Source organism: Salvia splendens, chromosome 22 (assembly GCF_004379255.2).
Source record: "Salvia splendens isolate huo1 chromosome 22, SspV2, whole genome shotgun sequence".
NCBI lineage: Eukaryota > Viridiplantae > Streptophyta > Magnoliopsida > Lamiales > Lamiaceae > Salvia > Salvia splendens.
In genome coordinates, this window is record NC_056053.1 from 25,480,606 (window position 1) to 25,504,745 (window position 24,140).

General features: G+C 42.6%; 1 protein-coding gene and 1 pseudogene across 2 annotated transcripts; one reads left to right on the top strand and one right to left on the bottom strand.

The window, feature by feature from the left end:
- The first annotated feature begins 680 nt into the window (after positions 1 to 680).
- Positions 681 to 3,104, top strand: LOC121786004 (uncharacterized protein At5g48480-like). 2 transcript variants are annotated; one of them, XM_042184507.1, is made up of 3 exons: positions 681 to 962; positions 1,033 to 1,316; positions 2,920 to 3,104. In XM_042184507.1, the coding sequence occupies exons 1-3, from the start codon at positions 906 to 908 to the stop codon at positions 3,032 to 3,034; spliced, it is 456 nt and encodes a 151-aa protein (XP_042040441.1). In that variant the 5' UTR covers positions 681 to 905; the 3' UTR covers positions 3,035 to 3,104. The 2 variants fall into 2 exon arrangements, with proteins under 2 accessions (XP_042040441.1, XP_042040440.1); XM_042184506.1 differs by lacking the exon at positions 2,920 to 3,104 and adding an exon at positions 1,759 to 2,087 and having other exon boundaries at positions 748 to 962.
- A 5,480-nt stretch (positions 3,105 to 8,584) lies between these two features.
- On the bottom strand, positions 8,585 to 12,620 carry LOC121786984 (annotated as a pseudogene).
- Positions 12,621 to 24,140: the final 11,520 nt, after the last annotated feature.

Consider the following 24,140-nt stretch of genomic DNA (forward strand, 5'->3'; position numbering starts at 1 on the left):
CACAAATTTAAAGTGATCTTTGTTCGATTTAGGCAACGAAATTGACTAGTAGACAATGAGATTTGAAAAACCAATGGAAATATATCAAAAATAGTCATGAGTGAAGCAAAAAAGAATCTACATTAAGTACTCTAACTCTACAAATATAAATAAAACCTCATTTGTATATATTTTTGTGAGTTATTTCATTTTGTGTTATTGGGCTTCATACAACAATTCAAATTCACTTCCGCTGTAAACAAAAAAAATACTCTTCTGTACTATATTTAATTAAGGGCTACGGCCACGGAATATTCTTCATTTCATTTCGTACTCTTTTCATCCAATAAAAATAATTCAGTTTGTAATATTTGTTTATTACAAAATTTAGTCCTTTTTTATTTCTAAATCTCTAAAAAACCATCAAAATTATACTGTCACTACAGATAAAGAGTGCCGTCGAAAAATAGAAACTTCATTCTCTAAAATAAAAATATACAAAAAAATAAATACTCCCTCCATTTCTTCATAATTGAGTCATTTTTTCATTTCGGAAAGTTTCTTCATAGTTGAGTCATTTCCATATATAGTAATTATTTTCTCTTTCTTACTTCACTTTCTCTTACTTTTTTCTCTCTACTTTATTCACTTTCTACTTTATTCTCTCCACATTTTTTCTCTCTCTTACTTATTTTATCTATTTATTCAACGTACTCAACATCTCTTTCTTAAACTCTGTGCCGAAAAGTTTCGTCTCAACTATGTTGAAACGGAGGGAATACCAGATAATGTAAAATTAGCTAAAGCAGTGGCACGCTCGTGAAAAAGACAAAAAACAAGGGGAATTATAGTGGGTAATTTTGCAAATAAAAACAATTCGGGGGCCAATTCTGAAATACTATAAAATTACTCCATTTAATACCGTAATGATCCCTTTTTACCCCACACATTTGTTCTTCTTAAAAATCGCTTATCCATTTTCAGTACGTTCATTTTCTGACTCTCTTTCTCCCTCTACATTCTCCCTCCACACTCACATTTTCTCTCTCTTAGGGTTTAAAAACTTTCAGAATGGCGCAGGAGGCACATGCAATTTCCGGAGCTGAGAACGGGTCTTCTCCGGCGGTGTTCACGGCGGTGAAATCGTGGCTGGTGGTGGAGGCTCCGAAGGCGAACGAAGCCGTGCAGTTCTACAAGGCGGCGTTTGGAGCTGAGGAGGTGAGCCGAGTGAATGATCCGAAGAGGAAGGCGGAGCAGGAGCTGCCTCTCATTCGCTCTGCTGAGCTGAAGATTGGATCCTCCATTTTCGTTGTTTCTGGCCTCTCCGACGACTCTCCGTGCGTATTTTATCGTTTTGATAATTTGTTTACAGTTTTATGGCCGTGTTTCCTGCTGTTTTTGCGTAGATCTGTTGGTGTGATGAATGTTACTCTGTTGCGCTCTTCGTTTTCTCCCTTTACTCGTTGATTATGTGATCAATTTTCGTGATTTCTCGCTTTCTGTCCGTTTGTGTTTTCTAGTTGCTGATACTGGAATACTAGTATTTGCTAGCTATTTTCTTACTTATTTGTTTTATACTCCTACGTGCTTACTTTTTATCTGTCTCATATTATCTGCCTTTTGACCGGATTCACAAATTTATTTGATAATTTTGCATATTTTTCATTTTTATTTAGCCTTTATTATAGCTATCCTGATTTGATTTACGAACAAATACGTATAAAAAACTAGGAGTATATGATAAAACAACTAAGCTGAAGATGATTTAAATTTCGGCAGCGTGAAATCTGCTGTGAGCGGCGTTTTCTGCCTGGAGACCGAAGCAGTGGAAGCAGCCATCGCGAAGGCGGTGGTCGCCGGCGCTGTTTCCGACGAAGAAGTGGCGGAAGGTGAAGGCGCGGGCAAGGTGAAGGATCCATACGGCAACGTTTGGCTAATCTGCTCTCCTGCTAAGAAGTGCGGCGGCGTGGCTGCTTAGGTGCCGTCCACGCGTTCTGATCTGAGCCGTCCCTTCCATCTAAGCCCGTTGGACCGCTCTCTAAGAGCATCCGCGCTGTCCTCCCACCGTCCCTTAAACTACTATTTGAGGGTCCATTATACTTTATTCCTCCATCCCTTAACTAAGGGACGGAATCTGCAACGCTCCGTCCCTTAACCGTCCCTTATTCCGTCTCTTAAATTACTATTCATTCAATTTAATTTTTTATTTTTTCCCAACCCAATTCAATTAAAACAAACACACTTTATTAAAATTAAAATAACATTATAACATAAAATAAAAATACAACTTAAAATAAAAAAAAACATAATTAAAATCTTAAAAAAATAAAAATGACATAATTTAAAATACAATTTTATATGGACATCTTTGAATGTTTTATGTTTCACTTTTGATGTGGGACAAAATCATTCTTGGATGTCTATAAAAGAGAAACAATCAAGAATAATTTTGTCCCACATCGAAAGTGAAACATAAAACATTCATAGATGTTTCTATAAAAGAAGAACAATCAAGAATGATTTTATCCTACATCGAAAGTGAAACATAAAACATTCAATGTTGTCTCTATAAAAGAGAATCAACCAAGAATGACTTTGTCTCATATCGAAAGTGAAACATAAAACATTCAAAGTTGTCTATATAAAAGAGAAGCAACCAAGAATGAGTTTCATAAATTCGCAAGCCCATCAAATATATGTGGGCTATTACGAATTTCTTGTATTTATTTATTTGTAAAAATTGTTTTTAAATATAAAAACAATTTTTATAAATAATTTTTTTTTTCAATTTGGAAAAGTAATGAATAGAAAAATGTAAAGCTTATAATACGTGTCCCAGGGCACATGCTTTGGGTGTTATGGATTTTGTCATTTTGGTTTACTCTCTCTATTCTCTTCACTAATTATAGTATTTCTACATTATTGAAATGTGGCGTGTAGGTATGGTCTACCAAGTGAAGGACACGGAGATGGGGATGTTGGGGAAGGATCTGCGGGCCCCATTTGGGTGGCTCTTCTTAATTTGCGGTTTGTGGTGCGTGTGGATATCTTGTGACTTAAGGCCATCCACAACGCTGTCTCTATACCGTCTCTTAAACCGTCTCTTAACTACTATTTGAGCACTATTTGAGGGCCCCACTGTCCTTTTTTCCTCCATCTCTTAACTAAGAGACGGAACCTGCAACGCTCCGTCTCTTAACCGTCTCTATACCGTCTCTTAATTACTATTCATTCAATTTAATTTATAATTTTTTTTAAAACCCAATTCAATTTAAACAAACACACTTTATTAAAATTAAAACAATATTACAACTTAACATTAAAAAAAACGAAGACATAATTAAAATTTTAAAAAAATAAAAATGACATAATTTAATCTTCTCCGCCAAAGTTTTCCCAAATGTGCTCAATTAGATCCTCTTGGAGTTGGGTGTGAGCGCTAGAGTCGCGTGTCCTTGCCAGAATAGCCAACCGTTCTTGTATAGATGGATGCGCTCCACTTCGCGGCGGACTACTTGCGGTTGAGCTTCCGGGGGATTCGGGGTCGAACCAATTTTCGGCATCGGGTCCTTCGTCTCGGACAATCATGTTGTGCAAGATTATGCACGTATACATGATGTCGACCATGCTCTCCATGAACCACGAACGAGCCGGGGCTTTGATGATGTTGAAGCGCGCTTGGAGAACCCCGAACGCCCTCTCCACATCCTTGCGCGCAGCCTCCTGCTTATGCGCAAAAAGAGCCTGCTTTGGGTTCGCTGGCCTGCCGCACGTCTTCACGAAGGTCGGCCACTTCGGGTAGATGCCGTCGGCGAGATAGTACCCCATTTTATACCGCCGGTTGTTGGCGACGAAGTTGATGGCCGGCGCTTTACCATCCAAAACTTCGGTAAAGAGGTCGGACTGTTGGAGCACGTTTACGTCGTTGTTCGAGCCAGGGACCCCGAAGTACGCGTGCCAGATCCAAAGTCGGTAGTCGGCAACGGCCTCGAGTACAACGGTTGGGTGGGTGCCTTTGTGGCCGCTCGTGTAGGAACCCCTCCAAGCCACCGGGCAATTCTTCCATTGCCAGTGCATGCAATCGACACTGCCAAGCATCCCGGGGAATCCGTGCACTTGTTCGTGCAGGTTGAGGAGGAACTGACAATCCTCCGTGGTTGGCCTCCGGAGAAATTCGTCACTGAAGGCTGCCCGGACGCCTCTGCAGAAGTTGAGCAAGCACAAGCGCCCAGTGCTGTCTCCGATGTGCAGGTATTCGTCGAATATGTCGGCCGTTTGTCCAGTCGCAAGCTGCCGGATGGCTGCAGTACATTTCTGCAGCGTCGTGTGGCTGGGACGACCGACCGCGTCGAACCCTTCTCGGAAGAACTCCTCCCTGGCCGCCAAAGTATTCGCTATGTGGAGAAATAGCGGTTTCCGCATGCGGAAACGGCGACGGAAATAGGTATCTCCCCAAATCGGGTTATCGCAGAAGTAGTCGCGTACTAACCTTGCGGCGGCTTCCTCCCGGTTCCGATCTTCTTCGAGTGATTGTTCCATTAATTGGCGCATTTGCTCAAAAGGATCCATTTGTTTGAGTTGATTGAAGATGGAAATTGGAGTGATAGAGAGGATTTGAGAGGAATAGATGTGTGTTTGTGTTTGAAATGAGTATGGAATAGAATTATTTATAGAGTAAAAAAATTAAAAATTTAAAAAATGAAAATAAATATTTAACGGTAATATTACCGTTTGAATTTTTTTTTTTTTTTTATTAAAAATCAATTTTTTTTTAAAAAATGAATTATTACGTCATCAGTGACGACGCCCACTCGCGGGCCAGCGAGTGGGCGTCACGCACGCATGGGGACGTGGCACGTGTCCCTGGCGTGTGGCGAGACAGCTCGTCTCGTGTCTCTCCGAGACGAGCTACGCGACGAGACGGTCGCGAGCTGGAGACGAGATGGGCGCTGCAATGCGTCTCGCGGGGGTCTCGTCTCTCCGAGACGAGACGCGAGCCCGGCGCGAGACGCGTTGTGGATGGTCTGAGTGTTTTGGGGCTCGTAATTTTTTTTAGTTCAATCTTAAAAATTGCAATTATAGGTTAATAATATTATGACACGTGAAAATAACCTACTACTAATTCTTAATATTTAAATTTTTTAGTACTATGTTTAATTTTTTTTATTTAACAAAAACGAAATAATAATTGTGAAAATAAATAAAGTAGTGCAATAATCACGATACTTATTGAATAATTTTTTTAATGTTCCTCCACGCTTTGGGAATCTTGGAACTGTGTTTAATCAATTTGATTAATATTATTTTTAGGTTAAACTCTTATCCATAGCTAAAATGAAGAGTTTTAGTTAGGTTTATGAGTCCACTACCGATAAGAAGTTGTGCTATCATGCTATTGTTGAGTCTATATAATTCTTTTATCTTGTATCCATCTATCCTACACAGCAATAACGATCCCAGATTACATCTCTAGACTAGTACCTACATTGATTATCAATACATTAGAGATAGAATAAAGAGCATTACTGGCAATCAATTAAACTAGTACATTTAATTGGTTACATTCGAAGATTTAACTCATATATACATGTTGGTTACCATGTGCTATTACGACCAAACAAATAACCAAATGCAAAGTTACAGTTACATAATCATCACTTATATCGATAAATAAAACTTTCTTGTAAATTTCACAAAATATATACTCCATATAAATTGCTAAGAATTAAAAATAAAAGATGTGGATATAATTCTAATCAAGTCCGAATTATATCCTCACCCAATCGTCTGATCAATGATCGTTGATTGAAATTCTACACAGTCCATTCACCGCCATCTCTGCCACCAATTTCTCCAACAAGCCGAAGGGTCGCGCAATCACCGCCCATTGCACCACCGGCCAGACGCCGCCGAGGACGAGGAGGACCCCTCTCCGCCTGTTCTCTAGCCGTACCACCTAACTTCCGGGTGGTGCGGTGGTGGTAAAGCCTCTCCCTAGCATGGTGCGGTTGCTCAAGTGTTTTTTGCTTTCTTTAGCATGATTTCTGGTTTTACTACTTTATATATAGGGTGGTTTGAGTTTAAATTTTTATTAAGTTATCTCTTGTACATTATTATATTTTTATTTGGTAGCAATGTATTTTATTATATCGAAATTATATATTTACTCATGTATTTCTCTAATTTGATGGTATTTTAGTGTTTTTGGGTATCACAACATGTCAATATATATTCACGATGATAATAATAAGAGCATCCGCAACGGTGGCGCTGCTCGCCACCGCCGTCCGCGCCGCTGGCACGGACGCCACCCGCCGCCGCTGGCACGGCGCTGCTCGATGCATCGAGCAACGCCGTGCCAGCGAGCAGCTGACGTGGCGCGCCCTCATTCGTCAACGACATAGCCGTTGAGTTTAAATAATTTTTTTTAAAAAAAATTGGTTTTTAATTAAAAAACCGATAAAAAATAAAAAAAAAAATTTCACTTCCCAAAAAAATTATATCCGTTTATAACCGTTTTCCCCACTTTTTTATTTATTTTTAATTTTTTTACCCCAAAAATACACACTTTCATCTATAAATACCCTCAATTTCTCCCAAAAATCACATCAAACTACACAATTCTCATCATCATTCTCTCATCTCCATTCTCATCTTCAATCTCTCATATCCATTTTCATCTTCATTCTCTCATACCCTACAACATCACTATGTCCGGCCAAGGCGATAACCCTACGGGCTCCCACGGTTGGAACCCCGAATGGTTCGGTTCACAACCGTTTCCTAGTCCGGAAACGGAATATTCGGCCCCTCCTCAAACCCAAGATTCGGCCGTTCCGGGTGGCTACCGTCCATACCCAATCGACGACCAAGGTGCCTCCGAAGGACGATACGGGTGGACACCGGAGCCTAGGCCGACCGCCCCCTCCCAACCTCCGCAAGCTCCTACTCGCGGCAGCGGTGTCCGCACACCGTACACGCCGGCGGAGATGGATAAATTGTTCAAGGCGTACTTCGAAATCTCCGAAGATGCGGCGGTTGGCACGAACCAATCGGGCGATCACTTTTGGTGGCGCGTATCTCGTCGGTACAATGCAAACCGGCCGCCGGGAACGATCGAGCGCAACGAGAGTATGGTGCGCAACTGCATCGGCCGAGCCAACGACGAAATTGGCAAGTTCAATGGCTATTTCCTCTAGGAGTCGCGGAATGCCGGGAGCGGCCGGAGCGAGGTCGACATCATCACTGCGGCGCTGAGCACATACCAATCCATGAACGGTAAGTCGTTCAAGTACCTCAACGTTTGGCAGGAAACGCGGTTCCACCCGAGGTATCTGGGAGGCGTAACATCCTCCTCTAGCGGCTCCTCCAAACGGTCAAGGTCGGTATCCCTATCCGACTCCGGCTCCGAAGAAGTGGCTAGCCAACTCGCCGGAGCTAACTTGGGTAGCCCCGACGCCGGACCAAGCGGTTCCCAATGCCGACCGCAAGGAAGGAAGAAGGCGGCGGCCGAGCGCCGGCGCTCCGCGACTCCATCGGCCCCCGCCCCCGAACCCATACCCTATGTTCCACCTCCACCCCCGAACAACTCGTTGTGGGCCCTTTTGGCCCAACTCAATATGGCCGATAGGTCAACTATGACCCCCACGCAACTTCAAACGCACGAGGGCATGATAGTGGGTCTCCAAAAACAATTGGGGTTGTTGCCGCCGGATGAGTAGTCTTCCTCGGGTAATATTAGCCAATAATAATGTAATTTTTAATTTTTAGTATTTTAATTATGTAATTTTTAATTTTTAGGATTTTAATTATGTCTTTTTATTTTATTTGTATTTTGTAATATTTATTGTGATTTTTTAATGAATTTTAGTATTATGGAAATGTTTATGTTTAATTGAATATTAAATTAATTGTGCTCGTCCTTGCGGAAGAGCACAGTTGTGGGTGTTGTGCTCTTGCCAGGGAGCAGGCATGAATAGTACCGTCCGGGCCCACAACCGTGCCGCTGGCAAGAGCACGGTTGTGGATGCTCTAATAGTGCAGGGTGGTAATCATTAAGGTCATTATGGTGATCATATAAATAATTAATGTGTATTTTTATTAACACTCGAGGTAATGAAAATATTATGTCAAGAAAAAAGTAAATGGAAAAACATGTTTTCAATCCTCAAAGGCCAAAGTGTAACAATTACGTGATATGGGCTTCTCATACAAAAATTATGTCTGTGATTTCTTAATACTATGATAATCAAGTTTGTGGGGTTTTAGTATGAATATATTAAATTCACTAATATAAACGTACAATTTGTTATGTTCAAGTATGCATAGGAGCATTCATATATCTTATAGAGTTTTCTAATATTCTTGATGCTCAAAATTTACTACTGTGAATCCTTTTTCTATATTTTTGTTTATGTTATCCTAGTTTGTTGTAGGAAAGATTAATGCAGAGGCTGAGATAAAAAGAGCATGAAATGTAAGACTAATTTAATCACATTATTATTGCAGACAAAATGGCACGTTGAAAAGACATAAGAAATCATCAATAATCAGTAATATTACTAAAGTGGAAGGATAGATAGAGATGATGAACCGGGCCCGGGCTGGTTACGGCACACATCTAACTAAGGTCACTATATTCAACCAAAGCTCTAACACAAATCCACAACTTCAAGATTGCATTTACGAGGTTACGAATCAACCTTCCTCTACCAAAACCCTCCACAAGAACACCTCCCGTTTTCGAAGTGATGAAACCTATTCCGATCCCTCATCACAATCTTCCGGCCACTCACCTTTGAGACGAGCTTGATCATCGCAAACTCTCGAATTCTTCACCACTCTCAAACTGCGGCCCTCTTCAGTCGATATAAGCCCGTAGCATATAGCAAGCCTCTCGCTATGTATGGCCAAAGCATGTTCCTTCTCTCGATCTCCCACGTCTTGCAACACATCTTCCACTTGCGGGTCATAGCCCTCTCCGCGCACTTTCTCATCAATCTCTTTTAGTTTTGCATAAATCTCTTCCTTTCGCGGATGAGTTATGTCGCCTAGGAGGAACTCGTGGATCTCGCCATCCACTGCAATGGAGCTGCTGCCCTGCTCCTTCTCAACGCCCTTCTTCTTCAACTCTGCACAAACCAGCAGAGCCCAGACGAGTAAAAGTTAGAGACGAGAATGTATGTCCCAGGGTCACAAGATCTTTGCTCTAGAAGAGCTTTTGCGACCTTTCCCCCCAACTCAAATGCCTTATGAGCTTTGCACGCACTCAAGAGCGACCCCAACATTATACTATCCGGTGCACATCCCATTTCTTGAATGAACCCATAAGCCTCGTGCACTTTTCCTGCCCGGCTAATAGGTCAACTATGCATCCATACTGCTCGACTCTTGGCTCAAATCCGTAGTCATTTCGCATGCTTCTGAAGATGTTGAACCCAAGATCCACGAAACCACCATGACTGCAAGCATTAAGCACACCAACAAAACTAATGCTTGTTGGCCTAATTCCTTGGTTCACCATTCTTCCAAACAATGCAACTGCTTCCATGGGTTTTCCCATTCAACGCTAAGCCGGAAATCATGGAATTCTAAGTGCTCACATCTTTCTTTTTCGCTTCCTCAAACGCTCTCTCCGCCTCCCTGATGCTCCCACACCTCAAATACATAGTGACCAAAGCCGAAGCAACAAAATGATTGACCTTGATAGCATACTTTTCAATGTATGAATGAACCCATTTTCCGAGCTCCAATGCTCCCAAATATGCACAAGCGGATAGCATGCAAACAGCTGTGACTTCATTAGCTCTAACGCCTTCCCTCTGCATCTGCCTAAAACACTCCAACGACTTGCTCATTTCGCCGTTTCTTACAAGTCCATCAATCATTGCTGTCCAGCAAACTGTATCCCGGACCTTCGGCAAATCGAAAACAGCAAGTGCCCTATCAACCAATCCATGTTCGGAGTAAGACGAAATCATAACGGTCGTAGCAACAATATCTCTTTGAGGCATTTCATCGAACACCTTCTGCATATCATCAAATTCTGCGCATTTTCCATATAACTCCATCAGCTTCAGTTTAACGGGACGATTGGAGCACAGTCCGAGTTTTAAACCATGGCAGTATCTGCTTACCCACCCGTAAATCGAGTTCTAGAGCACAAGCCTTCAGCACAGAATTAACGACAAAATTGTCTGGACATACGGAATTCTCAATCATGTGGACATACGAGCTTATTGCGTGGTAGGAAGACCCACATGCGACGAGAGCATCAATTATGGCAGTGTAAACGTAGACATTTGGCTGCCTTGTTCGACGGAAAACCTCCATTGCGTAATCAATGGCGTCGAATCTGGAACAAGCACGGAGAAGCTCGAACACGACGAAATGGTCTTGCTCTTGGCCATTCTTTATAATGTTTGTGTGGATTGCAGCTATTTGATCGAGATTTCTGCAATTTTGTACAAGGGAAATCGATTTTTTGCGGTTGGAATAGGGTAAGTTTGAATTTGGCGGGAGATGAAGCTGAGGTAATAACGAACTCTTTTTTTATATATATAGATGTACATACTAACTTTTTACAGCAATAAATAATAACTAAATATCAATTTATTAGGTTAAAAATATCAACAAAAGTCATAAATTTATCAATATTTCTGCTGTTAATAAATTATGTCTTTGTATTGATATTTAAATTTACATGTTGTATTGATATAATTATGTCTATGTGTTGATAATTTTAATACACAGAATTGAAAGTTATTAGTTATTACTGTAAATTAGTTAGAACACTAACGCAACCATATATATATATATATATATAGGAGAACATTATTCTCCTATTGCCCCCTTAGTGTCTATTTCCTTCTTAATATCAGCTATTAGATTAGAGAAATGGACGGTAAAGATCAAAATTGGGTAATTAATCTCGTGTTACATTATTGGTCCTATTATGAGGGTACAATAGTAATCCAATAATGTTTGGAACGCGTTTCAAAATGGATGTTCCAATAATTAAGCGGGAGACCTTCCATCTACTCACTCCATCCCATCAACCCACGATCAAACCTTTCTCCCCTAATTCAAAACCCTTGAAACCCTAGCCGCCCCTCAACACCGAGAGAAACCACCTTCACCATCGATTCTCACCATGAAAAGCTCAATCAATCGCTGATACAGACTCATAAAGTTGTGTTCTAAGTTCGTGCGCGCCGTCGGTCGTCGATTCGGTTGCTCTTAACCAAAACGGTGTGCCTCTAAAGTCCGGATTTTTAGTTATAAATACTTCTATTCGCCGATTGTCGACTTCTAGGAGGCGATATAGTAGACGATTCACATTTTTTAGTGTTTATTTGAAATAATGCTCATGAAATTTGGTGGATGTTTATAAAAAGTTGAATTTTTTGGCGTTTGATTTAGGGTTTTTTACATTAATGAAGTATTTAGTTGATTTTAGAGTATATTTGGTTTTCTGTGCGAATATTGTGGTTGAAATCTTACTAATGTCGTCGATGTTCCTGTAAATCATGCGTTTCTGTGCATTTTATTTTCGAATCTATACATTATTGACTTTTGCAGTTGATTTTTGAGGTAAACCTGTTTTTTTTGGTCGTTTTGGTTGATGAAAATGTACTGATTTTGGTCGATAAGCTAATCGGTTTTCGATTTTTGGGTTGTCTTGCAGATACGGAATGACGAAAAGAGGCCGTCCTTTCAAATCCCAACCATCACATGTTGATATTATGCATTGTTATTCTATTCCATGTTGCAATGTGGATTTAACATTTTCCCCTTGTTTGATGCATTATGTGACTTGTGTTGTACATGGGTCAAATAGTGAATGCAATATTTGTATGTTCATTACTTGATCGAATCTGTTCATTATGTAGCTATTTCTATGCATTATTTATCCTGTTTTATGCATCATTTGACTGCTGTTGTACATGAGTCTAAGAGTGAACGCAATATTTATATGTTCATTATTTGAGTGATTCTGTACATTATTTGACTATTTGAATGCATTATTTATCCTGATTTATGCATCATGTGACTGCTGTTGTACATGGGTCAAAGAGTGAATGGAATATTTGTATGTTCATTACTTGAACGGATCTATACATTATGTAGTTATTTTAGTGCATTATTTATCATGGTTTATGCTTTATGTGACTGCTGTTGGACATGGGACAATGGGTGATTGCAATATTCATGGTGCATTTTCTGATTTTTTCTGAACATTATTTGATTATTAAAATGCATTATGATTAAAGTTTGAATAATCATGGGACACAGAAAAAGATTTTTCTCTCTCTAGGATTTTTGATTTCTATTATGCAAAAATGGCCGATTCCTTGAGTTCTACCCGTCGGAATTCATTCCCGTTTGTTGCGTTAGATTCCTCGTGTCGAGTTCTTCGTGTCTACCATTTTTTATTTTTGTTTTGCCTGTTTTTTCTCATTCTTTCATCGTGTTTTTGCTTCTGGTGTAGTCACCACGTCGTGCATTGTTCGGGCTACCTGACGTTCTTCTTCCGGTGAGGGGACGCCGTGGTTGTGTAGGCGAGGCCTTGCTGGGTTGGGTGGTGGGTGGCTCCTGGCCGGAGGGCGCCTGTGGTGGTAGTTAAAGGCGGCGACGCTCATTAGGGTTTTTTTCTTTTTTTGGTTTTGCATTTTTTTCAGTCAGCCAGTCGCCAGCACTGGTTTGTCCGACCAGTGCTCGGAGTCCTAGTGTCGGGGTTGAACCTTTGTGGTGGTTCTGGTTCGGAGTTGGTCGGACTTTGGGGGCGTTGATGTGTTGGCAGATAGGGGTTCCAGCGGTCAGCCCTAAGAAACTAGGGTTCCGCCATGGCGGGTCCTCCAGTTGGTGGAGATGAATGAGGCGGGGGATTGCCGGAGAAGAAAGATAGAATTCTTGTGCTGAATTGTGGAGATGCCGATGCCGTCGTGGCTGGCGTCTCCTGCAACGTGGGAGGGGCGGATGCCCGTGGTTTTGAGGTCTTATCGTCGGCGAACTTGACCGATGACCCAAAGGATGGGCCAATGGAGATATGGGGGGAGGATGGAGACGACGTTGTGGTGGATCCATGTATTACTCCGTATGATTTGGACATCGCCGGAAACGCGAAGTTGGCCACACATAATCTTGATCATGAAACACACGTGTCTTATGACTTGGAAGAGTCACGTGTGCTACAAATACAAGAGGGACAGATTGCGAGCCAAATTGAGATCAACCGTACCATATCTACTGTGGTGGGACTAGTTACAACTGACAGGCATTTGGGCACGTGGGAGAAGATTGAGCTAATCATAGCATCCATTCTAAGGGCTAAACACGCACTCATACCCAGGCCGGCCTCAAAACTTAAGGTACGCGATTTTCGTAAAATCCATACCCAAGAAGGCCTAAATATTAATCAGCTTTCCAGCCAAGCTTCACTCAAACCCCTGAAACACATACTCAAACCCAATACTGCTAAGCTTTTATTACCCTCTTCCAAATCGTTACCTACAAAAGAACTCACGACCAAGCCTAGTTCCTTCCGCTCCTCTCGACCATCCAAAAGTACCCGCACTCTTAAACCCCCCTCATAACCGAACACCCAACCAGAAAGACACCCTTCCCACACCCTCCCCGGAATGGATGGCGATGATGGATCGCTCCATCATACAGGAACCTAGCCAAGAAGGCTCTTCCCGTACCGTACAGGGATCAGGGAAAGATAAGATAAACCCTTGGGTGAAGACAAATAAGACCATGGCGGACATACTTAAGGATGGGCAGCCAAAGCCATCGAATGTACCATACATTTCGGATCCCAATAAAGTGAAGTAGAGGGGCACGACATCCCAGGAAGACGATATTCCTTGTCTGCATTTACCTGATATTGATAATAATGACCTTGCAGATCGTATGGGACTCGCCTTGATTGGAAAGTTCTCACACTTCATCCCAACCCCCCACTTGATTCGCAAGGCCCTCTCAAACGTCAAACTGAAAGGTACGCTAAATTAGAATTTTATTAATGCAAAGCATATCCTCATCACCCTATCTGAGATTGATGATTATGTGAAAATTTTATGTGGAGCTAGTAACAATAATACTTGGTTTATTGATCATAACACTATCACACGTGCACGACTGTCATATGCAGGCATTTGCATTGAAATAGATATCTCCAAGCCTGTGCCAGAAAAATACCTACTCAGACTTGGGGGAAATGATGTGACATTGCAGGTGAGGTGGGATAAGATCCCACACTACTGTTCAGCCTGCAAGCATGTGGGGCATTTAGAGGATCATTGCTACGGTTTTGGAAAGAATCCGGCCCCACCCAAGAAAGACTTCTCCAGACTGGCACAACAGTATCAGAATGAGAGGAGAGGAGAACAAGGGGGACAAAACTAGGGAAAACAACCAGTCGTGCAGACAGAGGCAGGATCAGGCTGGAACCGTATAGGTAAGAATGGCAATGTTATGAGGGATTCAGCGGCGCAGGGACAGAATAAGGGAGGTCAGGCAGCCAGGTATGAATACAGAGTGGTGGCGAACCGAAACGACAACCATAGTAGCAGTCTTCAGACTCGAGAGCCTCCTTTTGTCCCGAACTCGAGCACGATTGTCCAACAACCTTTCGGATAGGGCAAGAAACAGAGGAAGAAGAGAAGTCCGAAAAGCAGAGCCAGATATAGAGAGAAAAGAAGGCTGAGGCGGTTAGAGAAGGTTGAGGGTCGAGCCATGTCAGATATCGAGGGCTCGGAGTTTGAGATGAACGACGATGGGGAATTGCAGAACAGACCGAGATCACTCTCACCCACCTTTAGAGGGAGTCGTTTGCCGGGTAGTGAGAATCTAATGGGACTAGGGGTCCATAGTAACAGGTTTGATATTTTGGAGGATGAGGAGCTTGAGATAGAGGCGTCCATGGCCTTGGTTCTGCATGACGGGACTGCAGATGCTCAGATTATTCACGAGGCTAGAAGGGCAAAAGGATTACGGATTGGGGCTGCTAGAAATGAGAGCTCACCGATGGGGATCGCTAGTGATGGGGATCGCCGACCTGTGATTGAAGCAGCGATGAAGAAAGCGAGGGTTTTACCTCGCTCAAAAACTGATTTGTTCCCCATGACGAGCCAGTTCCTAGTGTGGAACGCTCAGGGTGTGGCGAATGCCCGCACTAAGAGACATCTGAGATATCTGATTCGAGAACTCAAGATTTTGTTTGCGGCAGTGATTGAACCACAGAGGACACCACCAGCTTTAGGGAGGAACTTTCAGGGCCTTCGATTTGCGGGATCCAATGAAAGTGGTCATATTTGGATTCTTGCCCATGAGGATTGGACAATGGAAGTGGTTGATGATTCGAGACCAGCCTTACACGTTAAGATCTCTGCAGCAGTCTTCCATTTCCCGATCTACATCACCATAGTATATGGGCGACACACGAGAGAGACGAGACATGCACTTTGGGAGAAGTTGGGAGACATCTCGCTGGCTATGGATGGGAGGCCGTGGCTTGTGGGAGGAGATTTCAACATGTTCCTGACCAATGAAGAGAGACAGGGGAGTGACACGGACAGGCACAGAGACATGATGGATTTTGCTGATGCTACCCAGGTTTCGATGGACCGATCTTCACGTGGCACAGGGGGGCTTTGGGAGAGGTTGGACCGCATCTTGATTGGAGAGCATTGGACATCGGTGTTTGCTACGATGAGATTGACACACTTGCCGAGATTTAGCTCTGATCATGCGCCACTTTTGGTGCGATGTCAATTCTCTGTCCAGACCACAAGACTGGCGTTCAGATTTTAGAATATGTGGGTGAGACATGAGACTTTTAGGGGCGAGATTGCCAGAGTCTAGGAGGCATAGATAGGTTATAATGGCATGATGAACCTCCAGCTCAAGCTCATCAGGACCAAGAAGCTCCTAAAGGTTTGGAACAGAGAAGTGTTTGGCGACATCATCCAGAACCTAAAGGATGCAGAGCAGGCAGTGCTTGAGGCACAGATTTTATATGACAGTGACCCGACACCAGTACATAGAGCTGAATTCAGTTGAGTGTCTGCAGAGCTCATCATCACAGCGAAGATGGAGGAAGAATTTTGGAGGCAAAAGGCGGCGATTAGATAGGCTGCTGATGGAGAAAGGAACTCCAAATTCTTTCATGGTTGGGTCAGACAGAAGAGAGTTAAGTCGAGGATACACACGGTCGAGTTTGGGGGGCAGACACTGACAGAGGAGACAGAGATCAGGGAGTCAGCGGCAGCCTTCTTTCAGCAGCTTCTGACATCGGACGTTGGGGACCTTGCAGAGCCTGACTTATCTCTCATCCATACACTTCCAGATTCAGTTGACCAGGAGGTCCTGTGTTCACCTCCGCAAGAGAAGAAGGTTAGGGATGCAGTTTTTGGGATCAGTGGGGATAGTGTGTCCGGGCCGAACGGGTTCACTTCGTTGTTTTTTCAGCACTGCTGGGACACTGTGGGGAGGGATGTGATTGCAGCGGTGGCAGACTTCTTCAGTGGGGCGTTTATGCCCCGAAGCTTCATGGCAACCATGATCGTCCTCATTCCGAAGAAGCCTAACCCGGTCACGTGGGGGGATTATAGACCGATCAGCCTCTGCAATGTTACGAACAAGATCATCACAAAGATCATTGCTTCGATACTGGCACCTTTACTTCCCCTTGCCATTGCACCGAATCAGAGTGGGTTCATCAAGGGCCGCCTGCTTAGTGACAATGCTCTTCTGGCCTAAGAGTTGATACATGACCTGGGGAAGGAGCTTTCGAGTAGAGGGAGATCGCCCGATCTGGCACTCAAGCTGGATATGGCAAAGGCGCATGATAGAGTCCAGTGGCCGTTTTTGCTCAAGGTCTTAGAAACGATGGGATTCTCAACAGCCTGGGTGAGTATGATTAGTAGATGCATCTCTTCATGCTGGTTCTCGATCCTGGTGAATGGGGGTCCGGCGGGTTTCTTTCAGTCCTTAAGGGGGCTAAGACAAGGGGATCCCTTATCACCCTCCCTCTTTATGTTAGCGGCTGATTACCTTTCAAGATGTCTGGATAGGCTGATCAAGGGGGATAAAGAGATGCTATACAGATGCCGGAAAAAGGCCCCCATTATCACTCATCTCTCCTACACGGATGATGTAATCATATTCTCGAGGGCACATAGAGAGGCAGTGGAAAGGTTAGTTGGATGCCTGGATCACTACATTGCTGTGTCTGGGCAGAAGGTGAATAATGGGAAGACACATTTCTTTTTGGCGACTGAGCACATGGAGTTTGCTAGAATTGTTGAGGAAGTTGGAGGCTTTCAGAGAGGGGTGATACCTTTCACATACCTTGGGGTTCCGATCTTCAGAGGAGCAAGGAAGACAGATCATGTTTTGCCCCTCAGGCAGAAGCTCATGGATAGAATCCACAGTTGGTCCCATCGACACCTTGCTTTTGGAGGTCGGCTTGCTTTGATTAAGAGCACCCTCTCCGCCATCCTGCTTCACATCTTACAGGTCATGAACCCTCTGCTTGGAGGTGAGGATATGCTGCATAGTTTATCTTTCAGGTTTGGCGTACCTCCAGATGTGATAGACCAGATCAGAGCCACGCCGATCGAGTTGGGGGGAAGGATGTGAGGCGGTGGAGTCTGACTAGCCATGGCGAGTTCTATGTGACCTCAGCCTGGGAAAGCATCCAGACTAGATTACCGAAGAGGGAGATTTTCGGGCTTATCTAGAACCAAGGGTTGACCCCTACCATCTCGGTGTTCATTTGGAGGTTGTTATTTGGTAGGTTGCCGGTTGATGAGAAGTTGCAGAGGAGGGGGATTGAGTTAGCGCCTAGATGTCAGTGTTGTCGGTCTCCTTCAATCGAGTCTCTTAGTCATGTCTTTTTCTTGAGTCAGTCGGCTTTTTCTGCATGGGAATATTTCGATGCCTGGTTTCCTTCCTCGCACACACCGATTCACACGAGCACTGATATTGCACTTAGACTAGGTCACTGGCGGAGGTCCTCTTTCCAGAGGGCTCCCGCCTTACATATTAGTTTTCTTGTACCATGTTTGATTGTTTGGTTTCTTTGGACGGAGAGGAACGGCTGCAAGCATGGTGGTCGTCCTTTTCGTCACTCTCATGTTATTTGGCAGGTCACTCACCACCTGCACGTGCTTGTCTTGGCCGGCAAGATCACCCCAATCCACTGGAGGGGATGTTCGCCGTCGGTTGATTTCATGCCTTCCTCCCCCAGACAGCGTGTTCTGCGGTCACTCATGGTCCTATGGCATCCCCCTGATGCCCCTTGGGTGAAGCTAAACATTGACTGTGCCTTCTCTACATCGACAATGGAGGCGGGGGGAGGATTGGTTCGAGGCTCTGATGGAGGACTTCTGCGTGCCTTCTGTGCTCCGATAGCCGCATCATCGAGCTTTGAGGCGGAGCTGTTGGCTCTGATTCGGGGGTTTGAGATGACTATGGAGCTTTCGACACACATCTAGATTGAGCTTGACTCAGCGGCTCTGGTTACCTTGTTGTCATCTGGACAGCTTGTCGCTGCGGAGTTCAGACATCACATGGCTTTGATCAGGAGTATGACTTCTCAGCGGCATGTTCGGTTCTCACACATCTACAGAGAAGGGAACCGAGCTGCTGATTTTCTTGCAGGTAGGGGGTTCAGACTCCTGCCCTTACTTACTATGATTCAATCTCTGCGCCTCGGTATCTAAAGGCGCTGGTTAGGATGGACCAACTGGGATATCCTAACTTCTGTTTCCGACGTAGAGATGTGGGTTGATCCAGCTTCTTTGGTGGCTGGTTTTGATAATTTTTCGTTTCTCCCTCGTATATATATTGTCAGTTCTTTTCCACTTGATAGTATGAAGGATCTCGACCTGTGGGACCTCTATTTGGCTTCTTCATGTTCTTGTTTAGATCCTAGTCACTTTTGGGCTAAGATCATGTTGGTAGAACATTTTATTTTGATATTATTTACGGGTTGGAGGTCTGCCTAAATCTCCCTCCCACAAAGGGCGTTTTTTTATTTTTAAAAAAAATGCATTATGTATCTGTTTTTAGGCATTATTTTGATGCTTCTGTACAAGGGTATATAAGTGAAAGCAGTATAACTGTCCACATTATTTTATTCAGTATGTACATTATGTTAACTAATTGTATGTTATTATTTTGTATGTTGTACATCATCAAAGCAGCTAAGATTGGACATCGACGAGGCGGTAGATGATATACTGCCAATAGGAATTCCCCAGAAATTGCGGGAGCGATTATCAGAGAACGGGACTAGTACAGCTCCGGAAGAGACGGAGGATAGGAAACCAAGTGGTAGGAACGTCGACCATCTGTATTGTCGACGAACCCCTACAGAGTTTCTGAATTGTATAAAGAGTTTAACTCCACGGCAGAAGGAAGCCGTCACGGAACTTGTAAATGAGTCTAGGAGTGAATGCAATATTTGTACATTATTTAGCTATTTCTATGAATTATTTATCATGTTTTATGCATCATTAGACTGCTGTTGTGCATGAGTCTAAGAGTGAATGCAATATTTGTATGTTCATTACTTAAGTGATTCTGTACATTATTTGGCTATTTAAATGCATTATTTATCCTGTTTTATGCATCACGTGGTTGCTGTTGTACATGGGACAAAGAATGGTTGCCTAGCCCCCAGACGAATTACTGCAGCTCGTGTATTTGGACAACGTTTGTTAGACTTAGAACATACTACACCCTAGCCCCTAGGCTTGTTAAACCCTTAGGGAAAACAAGAAACGTGAACCAAACAGCGAAACACGGCACAACTTAAATTAAATGGGTCAGGATAAATGTTCATTACATATCACAAATAATGCATTACAGAAACTAAACTGCGCATTATACTATATAATATGTACATTATGTAAATAAGAAAAAAAAAACTACGCGCTATGAATGTACAACCCCAGATGAATTACTGCAGCTCGTGTATTGGACAACTTTATTTAGACTTAGAACATACTACACCCTAGCCTCTAGGCTTGTTAAACCCTTTGGGAAAACAAGAAACGTGCGCCAAACATCGAAACACGACACAACTTAAATTAAACGGGGCATGATAAATGTTCATTACACATCACAAATAATGCATTACAGAAACTAAACTACGCATTATACTACACAATATGTACATTATGTATATCTGTTTTAAAAAATGCCTACGCGCTATGCATGTGCAACCCCAGACGAATTACCGCAACTCGTGTATTTGGATAACGTTTGTTAGACTTAGAACATACTACACCCTAGCCCCTAGGCTTGTTAAACCCTTAGGGAAAACAAGAAACGCGAACCAAACATCGAAACACAACACAACTTAAATTAAACGGGTCAGGATAAATGTTCATTACATATCACAAATACTGCATTACAGAAATTAAACTGCGCATTATACTATATAATATGTACATTATGTAAATCAGTAAAAAAAACCTACTCGCTATGAATGTGCAACCCCAGATGAATTACTGCAGCTCGTGTATTTGGACAACGTTATTTAGACTTAGAACATACCACACGCTAGCCCCTAAGCTTGTTAAACCCTTAGGGAAAACAAGAAACGTGCGTCAAACATCGAAACACGACATAAGTTAAATTAAACGGGTCAAGATAAATGTTCGTTACATATCACATATAATGCATTACAGAAACTAAACTACGCATTATACTATACAATATGTAGATTATGTATATCTGTTTTAAAAAAACTCCAACGCATTAAACTCCAACGCGATTGACGATCTCCACAAACTCGTTCATAATTACTCATCGTCGATTGGCCACTACAATCCGGCTAATGCGCTAAAGGAATGAGGCATACTCGCGGTCATTCATTAAGTCCTCCAACCTATACATTGCAGATCACGTATTATGCATTATATAAACAATAGAATCCATTATGCATTATCATTTGGTGCATTATATGTATCTGGTTAACGCCAATAAGGTATGATTCATACTCGCGGGTAGGCATTGTTTCCTCCATCATATACATTGCCGATCACGTATTATTCATTATATACTCAATACAATTCATCATCCATCATCACTTGGTGCATTATTTGTATCGTTTTAAACTACTACCCTAGCCACACCGAGAGCTAAACCCCGAAGGAATGATTCATAATTGCGTTCCCTCATTATTTACTCTATCCTATACATTGCAGTCCACATATTACGCATTATATAGTCAATAAAATTCATTATCCATTCTCATTTGGTGCATTGTTTGTATCGATTTAAACTACTACACTAGCCATGCCGTTATCTAAACCTTAAAAGAATGATACATAATCTCGGGCCTTCAGAGTGGTTTTGTCTCTCACCTTAAACTACACCACTAGCTCCCAGAATTGTTAGACCCTAGACCATAACATGAACCCTAAACGACAACAAATCAAAACTGGACATCATGTTTTAACATGATATCACAATACACGAAATACGTGCTCAATAAGTAGCAAATACAAGGACTGATCTGAATTGGTATAGAGACCTCCGATACATAAACAAATACACGCATACGGAGAAAAAACGATTGCATTACCTTCTTCCATTAGTGAGAGAAAAACGATTGGTACAACGCCGGCGATAAACGATTGTAATATCGAGGATCCGGCAACCGAGAGGCGAGAATTTCATCGTGTGAAATACTAAAACGAAAATTGCGGAGATAGTTTACGGAGAAAATGCGTCTGGAACGCGTGAGAATAACACAAAAACCGCAAGATCTTCAAGGGAGGAAATCAAGGAAATTTCCATAACCAACAAATTAGTGTTTCCCTATTATGACCTTCCTCGAATTTTAATTGAATAAAATGTACTGATTAAATTCAATATTATCGGCCATAGGATGGAGGAAATAAACGGCTGAGATCAAGATGGAAATAGAAGGAAATATGGAAAAAGGAAATGATATATATATATATATATATATATATATTTGTTTTTTTTTTGTTTTTAGGTAATAACGAACTCATTGGTTATCGAATTTCAGGTGGAATTTGTGTAGGTTTTATATTTTGCTATTACTATACACTAGTAATAAAAAATACACTCGTATTATATAAAGTAAGTATTTTACATATCCTACACCACTTGATTCGAAGTAGTATTTCATTTTGGCTGGCACCCGCACATTCACTTAAGTCATTTTCGATAAAATAAAATATTTAATCTATTTTGCTTTATTAAGTCTTCATAAAAATAAAATATTTAAACTATTTTACTTTATTAAATCTCTTTATCTTACTTTTTTTTCTTTCTATTTTATACTAATACTACTTTTTATATATTATTCTCTTTTTATTTAAATCATTAAACAAATATACTCAAAAAAAATATCTTGGCATTATACTTTGTATGGTCATCTACTCATCTACTTTGTAAATTTGTTGTGTACATTAGAGCATCGACATCGGTGTCTCGATGCGGGCTCGGTCTCGTAGCTGGGGGGGCGGTTGGCGGGCTCCATCGCGTCTCGTAGCCCGGGGGGCGGTTGGCGGGCTGTCTCGCCACGCGCGTCGGCCCCGTGGCAAGCAGCAGTTTCTCACCGTTTTATTTATTTTTTTTCCCACATTCATCTATAAATAACACTACACACACAATTCCCCCACCATTTTTTCCACACACAAACACTACACTCTCACAAACACTATATCATCTATCTTTCCTCTCTAATTTCTGCAAAAATGTCTGGTGAAGGAAACTCCGGCGGCGAAGGCGGCGGCTACAACTTGAGCGCGTTTGTCGACTGGAGGGGCATGTACAATGTTTTGGGTGCTTCCGGTTCGTTGTCGGGCACCCAAAGCTCGTCGACGCCGGCGTACCAAATACCATCTTTTCCAGTTGATGCATACTATCGTCCCCCTGTTCCGAGAAACATGCAAACGCAGGGATTATCTCAAATTAGAGAGGATGTTCAGGAGGAACACACTACAGAGGTGGTGGAGAACTGTGAGGACGGCGGCCGTCATCCATACACACAAGCGGAGACGTGGCTCTGTTCGACGCTTGGATTAGCACGTCGAACGAACCCATCCTCGAGAATCAACAAACCTGCAAGTGTTTTTGGGATAAGGTCACCAACATATACAACGCTAAAAAAACGACGGGGCCTTCAGCCGCAACCTGAAGATGCTTCGCGCTCATTTTGAGCTAGCAGACAGAGATGTCAAAATATTTTGTGGGATCTACAAGAGGGAAGCAGAGCAATACCAAAGCGGAGCCAGTGGATCCGACATTCTGAGAGCGGCTTTGCGAGTCTTCAAATCCGACACTGGCAAAGATTTCAAATTTCCCGATGTTTGGGAGGCGGTCAAACATCTTGATAGGTGGGCTGGCGGTGTCGATTCCAACACGGGCTCGAGCTTGAAACGCACAAAGCATACGGCGGGTGGCCAATACTCATCTAGTGAGGGCGGGGAAGGCAACGCCTCACAAGAGGTTGAGGTCCCGACATCCGATGCAGAGGGCTCCTCCGGTACACGACGTCGGCCACAAGGGAACAAGGCGGCGAAGGCGGCTAGAGGGAGGGGGAGGGGGACGGGCCGAGGCCGAGGCGAATCAAGCCAGGCGGGCTCCCAAGGGCCGCCGTCCACCCTAATGTCCATGTACTTCACCGCCATGATGACTGACACTTCCCGCATAACGCCTTTCGAGCCAATCACGCCGGCATGAGTATCTGGCAAGTCAATTTGGTATTCCGCTTCCATATAGCTTAGGTGCACCGCTACCGACTTCGGGGGATGATTCGCCGGCGGAGTAGTTTTTAAAATTTAAGTGTGCAATTTTTAATTTCTAGTATTTTAAATTATGTCTTTTTATTTATTTTTTAGATTTTAATTATATGTTTTTTTATGTTTTTAGGATTTTAAATTGTAATTTTCTTTTATTTAATGAAGTGTGTTTTTATTAATTAAATTTGTTGGAAATAAAAATAAAAAATAAAATTGAATGAATAGTTAAGGGATGAGATGGTTAAGAGATGAAGGGATGTAGGTGTTCTCTCTTAGTTAAGAGATGTGGTAAAAATTACAGTGTGGCCCATGAATAATTAAGGGATGGGACGGTTAAGAAACGACATTGAGACATGGATGTAGATG